The 7415-nt window shown below is 41.6% G+C and overlaps 1 protein-coding gene across 2 annotated transcripts; it reads left to right on the forward strand.

The window, feature by feature from the left end:
- The first annotated feature begins 2527 nt into the window (after window positions 1-2527).
- On the forward strand, window positions 2528-6557 carry LOC311023221 (LIM domain transcription factor LMO4-B). Of its 2 annotated transcripts, XR_014598195.1 has the most exons (6): window positions 2528-2775; window positions 3210-3447; window positions 3544-3640; window positions 3867-4025; window positions 5776-5873; window positions 5925-6557. XR_014598195.1 is itself a non-coding variant. In XM_084024927.1 (5 exons), exons 2-5 carry the CDS (start codon window positions 3233-3235, stop codon window positions 5782-5784), a joined length of 480 nt encoding a protein of 159 aa, XP_083881053.1. In that variant the 5' UTR covers window positions 2528-2775; window positions 3210-3232; the 3' UTR covers window positions 5785-6557. The 2 variants fall into 2 exon arrangements, 1 of the variants encoding a protein (XP_083881053.1); XM_084024927.1 differs by having other exon boundaries at window positions 5776-6557.
- Window positions 6558-7415: the final 858 nt, after the last annotated feature.

Raw genomic sequence — 7415 nt, forward strand, 5'->3', positions numbered from 1 at the left:
ATCCAAGCTTATCTTCCTTAAGCGGGCATTCTTTCTGTTGGCCATCAGGGGGCGACTCTTGTCTGATTGTATAGAAGTCTATGAGAAAATGACTCTACTTCTCTCTTGATTTATTATCTCAGTTAACAATGTTAACATGAGTTTATGGTCTCAGTCTCTGGTTTCAAGTCTTCTTCATTCCAGCATGATGGTCATTTAGTACATTATGGTCCATTTAGAGTCAAACAGACCAGAAAGCAGGGGATGCTTTAGGGGCGGGACTACTTGCTGATTGACATGTCACTACTAAGATGACTTTAACACTTAGCTGTAAAGTTGACCTTGAATTATGAAGCTAACTTTGTTAGCATCTTCACACCAGAATCCAGATGGATGGATGGATGACAGCCAATGATCTTAGTGATTAGAAGTTCACAGCGCCTCCCTCTGGATTCTCATCCGTCCTGAGAGGAGAGTGGATGACGTCCCAGGGAGGGCAGGGCCACATGTGTCTATAAGTACAGGACCCACACAGGGAACCTCTCTGTGAAGGACACCAGTCCAACAGAGACCAGGAGACCAACAGAGTCGCAGACCAACAGTTAGGGGTTAGGGTTACTTCCTTTTTTTATTTTGGTTTAGGTTTAGGGTTAGGGTTAGGTGTTAGCTAGTCAGTAAATAAATAGTTTCCTGTGTCTCTCCTCCACAATGGGAGGAAGTGTCAGGAGTCTGTCCGCCCCCAGGAACTGGGCCCAATCACCTTCGCCGGATGCTGTCATGTGGATCCAGCGCTGCAGCTGCAGTACGAGACCCCGTAGCCTACACATGGGGGCTCCGGGCCTCCAGTCAGCCCGCACAACAACATGCACACCTTCAGGGACTTAATGCATGTACTGTGTGTGTGTGTCTCCTTCACAGTTTAAATACAATAGTTATTTTTGAATATTGAAATGATTCTATATATTTAAGCACCCGATGATGGTCAGCCCTGTGATTGACTGGTTACCTGTCCAGGGTGTACTCTGCCTTCGCCCAATGTCAGCTGGGATCGGCTCCAGCCCCTCGTGACCCTGAATACAGGATAACTGATAGAAGATGGATGGATGGATAGACCTGATGATGATTGTTTTGTCTGTAAACTCCTGCACATCAAATACAAATACATTGACCTGTAATGTGTCTGTTTTTTTTAGTTAATGTTTGAATTCCGTGTAGCCTATGAAGAGAGTTTTAATGTTGTGAGTAACTCGACCATTTCCAAGTGACTAAACTGTTCTAGTCCTGAGTGTCCTGAGATAACTTTGGTTTGATATGACACTATAAATAAAATGTAACTGAGTGCATTTAGAATAATGAGCGTCCACTGCCCTCTAGTGCACTTATTGCATCACTTAAACGCTTTATTTTTTATTGACATTTTCCCACATTTCTACAACATCCAATTTAAGAAGCTTAATTTAAAAAGATGAAAGATTTGCAAAGTCTTGTTTATTCCAGAAAAATAATGTTGATTTCTGATAATTTAAGGAAAACACACAGTCACAGTTTGCTATTTCTGCTCTTTTCACTCATCCGTCACATCTCACCTCATATATCAGGACATTCAGTAGAAACCTGCCAATGCCTGCTGGTTGCACCATTATGGATGCTGTCCTATACTGGCAGTCCACCGGACCTACAGCAGACCAAGACCAGGACCTACTAAGACCCTTATCCGCCCTGCTGTCGTACCCTTGAGCAAAAATGAATCCCATCACTGTCAGAAGTGCTGTGTTGTCCGTCCTGTGAGGTGAGTTAGAAACAAAATGTCCTCATCATATTCCATACTTTGTACTTTTATCGCTTTATGCAAGTAGGTTGTTGACGTTAATGGCTTTATTCAAATATTTCAGTGACAGATGATGGAACGATACGGTTATTGTGACCAAAATAAATAAATCATGATAATATGTAATGATAATATATATATATATATATATATATATATATATATATATATATATATATATATATATATATATATAGAGAGAGAGAGAGAGAGAGAGAGAGAGAGAGAGAGAGAGAGTCAATTTCATCTTTAACTTTGTTTATTTTTAATTTTGTCTCTTTTTTGGCAAATTAATTACAGCCAAATTAAAAGTGTAAGGAGGTGGAGAGGTACTTTATTGCTTATAAGATACGTGTGTAAACATGTTATCAATATTTCATGTTATTTAAGATGACATCACAGCTATCAACATCGTGACACACACACAACCACAAACACACACTCACTAAAATAAGAATGCGTGGGTTGTTGTCGAAAGGGCCGATATAATATTTTATGTTATTTTAAGTTTATCGTGGTGAATTTTCATGATCCTATCGCACACAGTGACGTTCTACGGGGCGTCAACGTGCATGTTAATGAGCCAGTAGAAGCTCATAAATCATTTTGACTGAGGGCACGCCCCCTGCTCTCCTATTGGCTGCCGCGCGCTTCGTGTCGACACGCCTCCTCTTGCTCATTTAAATAGCCGCTTGATGGATCGCGCCGCTTTCAGAGCATCGCGCGGACATGAAGGCGTGTTGACGGACAGGAAGAGGAGCTGCGTCATGTCTCCTCCTCGCGCTTACGTGGAACAGCGGTTGTGACGTCGGGGAGAGTTTGCTCAACTATCCCGTCACCGTCCGGCCGTCTCGGCTTCACTGGAGCCCCGGAAGCCGCGGAGAGCAGGACATGTCCGGTCCGAGTCCTCCGACTCAGACCGGCTAAGATTCTCAGAAGTTCACCGCGGGAAAAAACCAGAGAACCAGGTTAGTCTCCTTCCTGGGACTCTCCCAGCTGATCAGGATCCAGGTTCATTCAGGATCCAGGTTCATGTAGATCTCTTCTTCTCGGTTACTCTATAATTCCGGTTACTTTACAATACCATATATATATATATATATATATATATATATATATATATATATATATATAAAAAATAGTATTTTATATTTACTCCTGTTTCCCTCTCTAGATAATCACAAACAGGAGCTTAAACCACGTTTAGTATTTATGAGTTCACATGTCAACATGTTTAATATGGTTAACATGGTTAGTATGTGACTATGGTTACCATGGTGAATATATTCACTGTGAGCTGTAGCAGGTTGACCTGGACTCAACATGACCAACACATAGAAGAATAAGTGAAATATTCCTACATATACCATATATCATGTGTTGTACCTTTCTTCTGTGTTAGGGGCCTCTGAGGGCCACATCAGCATGGTGAACAGCCAGGCAGCAGGCGCCCCGCCGCCCCCCCGGTCCTGTGCAGGATGTGGGGGGAAGATCGCCGACCGCTTCCTGCTCTTCTCCATGGAGCGCTACTGGCACACTCGCTGCCTCAAGTGCTCCTGCTGCCAGGCCCAGCTGGGGGACATTGGGACCACCTGCTACAGCAAGGGGGGCATGATTCTGTGTCGGAGCGACTACGTCAGGTGAGAGGAAGGTGGAGGCGGAGGGAGGAGGCTGCTAGGGTTAGATTCTGGAGGCTGTACAAATGCAGCAATCTGTGTGTGTGTGTGTGTGTGCAGACTGTTCGGGCACAGCGGGGCATGCAGTGCCTGCGGCCAGTCGATACCCGCCAACGAGATGGTGATGAGGGCGCAGGGAAACGTTTACCACCTCAAGGTAGATCCCCGCGCTCCGTCTCTCCTCCAACAGGAACATCTGGGGGGAAGAGATGCCGCCCTCCATCTTTTTACCTCACATACCCACTTTAAAACCTTGATTTGACTTCATGTGTCAGTTCAATCACAAACGTGATATGATAATAATACATAGGTTTTATATATCGCTATGATACTCATAATGGAGCACTATGCTTTAGCTCTGCTTTCTTTCTGCTCCTCTGGAGTGTTTCAGCTGTGCCACCTGTAGAAACAGACTAATGCCTGGCGACCGCTTCCATTACATCAACGGCACGATCTTCTGTGAGCATGACAGACCCGGCGCTGCCTTGCTCAACAGCCACCTGCCTCCACTACAGAGCAAGTCTGTGCTGACGGACCAGAAGGTGAATATGGGCTTTTGTATTTACACTCTGCTGTCATATTGTTGTTATTAAGAAGAAATAGTGCAGCAAAGTGGGTCAAAATAATAATCAAATATGTATCATGATGCAGTGTTTACAATGTGTCGGAGCAGTAAGGATACGACATTAATGTTGGAAGAGTCTGAAAAAATACACTCCAGACAGAAGATCTAATGTACACACATGTAGTACTGTAGCTGCATTATGAGGTGTACTACAGTATTTCCTTTTTATTTCCTTTAAGTATAAAAGTTACTTACAAAGTCATATTTTATATACATGCCACATCAATTACTTATGAAATACATTGTTTCCCATTAATCGGCTTAGATTTACAACATTACGATACTACTGACACGTTAATGCATCAAACATAAATATAATCAGAAGCATTTGTGTTCATGACTCAATGCGTCTGTCGCGTAATGTACTTACACAAAAATAGAAGTAAACGTTAATATAGATAAGATGTAAAATGTCTAAGTATAGGTCAAGTAATATATAATAACACAATGAGAGTACATTCTGCAGTAATACTTTTTATAATTTGTAAAGTATTTTTTTCTAGTGTGATATTGCTTCTTATAAATCTGAATACTTCTTCCACCACTGAAAAATTAAATACGATCAAATATGATTGAAGAACAGTGTCGCTATGGTAACTGAACTGAAAAAAAGCTTAGAATTTACTTTAATGAACTCCTGATTTTACATTGCTCTAACACATGCTTTTATCTTGTATTATATTTAGTTTTAAGAATTGATCCTCCATTGATTTTGTCTGTTATGTGGGAGCATTTAAGGGAGTTATGACGGGAGCAGTGTCGGTGTTAGGCCTATTTAAGCTACCCTTAATTGTTCTCAAGCCCCCCCAAATAATTTGGCTTTTTATTTATTTATTTATTTTATTTATTACATTTTTTTTTTTTATATAATATATAAAATAATATATAATAATATATATATTATTTTATATATAATATTCTCATACTGATGAAACGGTAGACAAAGAGTTTTAGGATTATAGCGTCATAGTCTGTAGAAAGAATATACTTTTTTTAGAAGCATTTCTGTAAAGCCTATTTATCTTTTTATTTTGGATTTTGATTTATTAATTTTTTTACAGACACGTTATCCTCATTAAGCCGGAATAAATACAGAATAAATACATGCAAAATACAGTTATTTGGGTAAAGTTCATATTTGTGTTGTCAGATTTCACTGTGACCTTTTAAAATCCGTCTTGGTTTATTCTACTGTATACTTTATGGCAGGAAATTACAAAAGTTTGTGTGTAGTTCTAATACAGTACAATAAAGATGCAAGCGCAAAGATTTTGTATGTTTCTCCTGGGGGCTAAGCCCCCCTGTCTTTAAATCCTAGTGACGTTCCTGGATGGGACGATGTAAAAATGTCACGATTAAAATAACTGCGATTCACCAAATTATCCTGATTGACAACAAATTAACTTAAAACAATAACTCTAAATCATTCTGGAATCATTTTACATAAGTTTTTAAAACAAACCATCAGACCAGAAACAAGAAACGTATTTTAAAGTGAAGATCAAATATCATAAATGATAAAGTCATATCCTCTATTTTTGGTACATAGAAACAGAAATTGACGTTGATCAACTTTAGTGTGTAAAATCCTAAATTGTCCCGTTTATACCGACACATGAAGATGAACCTGACTGTGACCCTCGCTCCCTTCCCCCCTCTGTCTGCAGGTTTGCTGAGAGGCAGGATACTGCGCTGCCTCGTTGTTCCTCCCAAGCTTCACTTCTCCTCATCCACTCTTCTTCTTCTTCTTCTTCTTCTTCTTCTTCTTCTTCTTCTTCTTCTTCTTCTTCTTCTTCTTCTTCTTCTTCTTCTCTTACAGTCTATTTTGTTGTGGATTCTCATGGCGCTCCCTACGAGGACGCCGTTTCTCACCCAGCCCCCGTCCACCAGCCTGTCGGAGACTAAATATACCGCATACAAGTCACATTTCTGTTCTGTTCAATGTTAAAGTGGTGTGTGCATCATCAAAGACTTGCAGTATGGGGACCAGTATGTGGACCAGTATGTGGACCAGTATGTGGACTGTACTGGCAGTGGGAAAAGGGCAGGGAGACAGCGAGGATGAAAGCCGGCGCCACATGGAAGAGAAGATGCTTGAATGAACGTTTGATGGACTTCTGTAAAGTGACTGTCAAAGCTTTGCTGATGCCGTGTGGCATTATTTCCCATGAGCCTCTGTGTTTTTAATGAACTCTTGATCTCTCTCTTTTATGTTAATCTGAGATTTTAGACACGGAGGATGGAATATAAAATCCAGAATATCTGAAACTGCTCAGTTAAAAGGAGATGCAGAGCCACACTTTTTAAACTCAACTAATATGTAATGTTGCTGTGTGATTTTTTTTAATTTTTTTTTTTATCAGACACCAGTTCATTGTGTGAAAAACTAAATGTGGAGTTAAAAAATCCCATTAAAAAGATTTTCCTGTAACGTGAGGAAATGAGCCGAGGTCATTAGAGTGGCATTGTGTTGCATGGGACTCTCTCTCTCTCTCTCTCTCTCTCTCTCTCTCTCTCTCTCTCTCTCTCTCTCTCGCCCTGTATGGTGAAAACATGCCTGATTACCCTGAGGAATGGAATTAGGGGCTTGAGCTCTGACCATTTACAGAAGCAATTAAACATGAGCCCTGTATCTGCTGCCGGAGCTCCTGGGAGGCTGAACTGGGGGCCGATCCCGCGGCTGCCTGGCTCAGTGGCTGCCTGCCTCCAATAAAGCCTAATCTGAAAGCAGGCTAATTAAAGGGGAGTGCCCCCCCTCCCCCCACATCCGGGGTATTTGAAACAATCTGATGTATTTACTGTTTACCGTGTTACCAATTCAGGCTCCAACACAGACTGGTATTTTCCCATCGCGGCTCTTTGTTCTCCACCTCTGCATGCTTCGGAACATTTCGAGCCGAGCTGCGATGTGAAAGTTCTCATCTGGTGTTGGCGGTAGGAGGTAATGTTGGCGTGATAGAGGCGGTAGGAAGCAGCAGATAGGATCTGCTCTACTTTCACACCTTGCTGGGAGCGCGGCAGCCATCAAACTCACACCTTAATGCGCTTAGCTATTTCAAAAACATCCCACTTGTCATGGTAGGTGCTGATACGGCATCAATTATTTATTCCACGTCTGATCACGGAGCGTCACGCAAATTCATTAACGTATGCAAATGATCACAATTACAGTTATCTTTGTATCGTGATGGTGAGGAAATCAAACTCGGCACATTCCCGGTCCCACTGCACCACAACTTACACTCTGCATTCAAACTCATCAAGCCTCATCTGCCGCCTCCTAATTAGCCGGAACGTTTTCAGATGC

The sequence above is a fragment of the Eutrigla gurnardus genome, assembly GCF_963514095.1.
Source record: "Eutrigla gurnardus genome assembly, chromosome: 13".
Lineage (NCBI taxonomy): Eukaryota > Metazoa > Chordata > Actinopteri > Perciformes > Triglidae > Eutrigla > Eutrigla gurnardus.

Excerpts from the sequence above, each read along its gene's own strand:
- LOC311023221 (XM_084024927.1), top strand. The coding sequence starts at position 3,233 with ATGGTGAACAGCCAGGCAGCAGGCGCCCCGCCGCCCCCCCGGTCCTGT. Across the intron at positions 3,448-3,543 it reads TGTCGGAGCGACTACGTCAG|ACTGTTCGGGCACAGCGGGG; the intron begins GTGAGAGGAAGG and ends GTGTGTGTGCAG. Across the intron at positions 3,641-3,866 it reads GAAACGTTTACCACCTCAAG|TGTTTCAGCTGTGCCACCTG; the intron begins GTAGATCCCCGC and ends GCTCCTCTGGAG.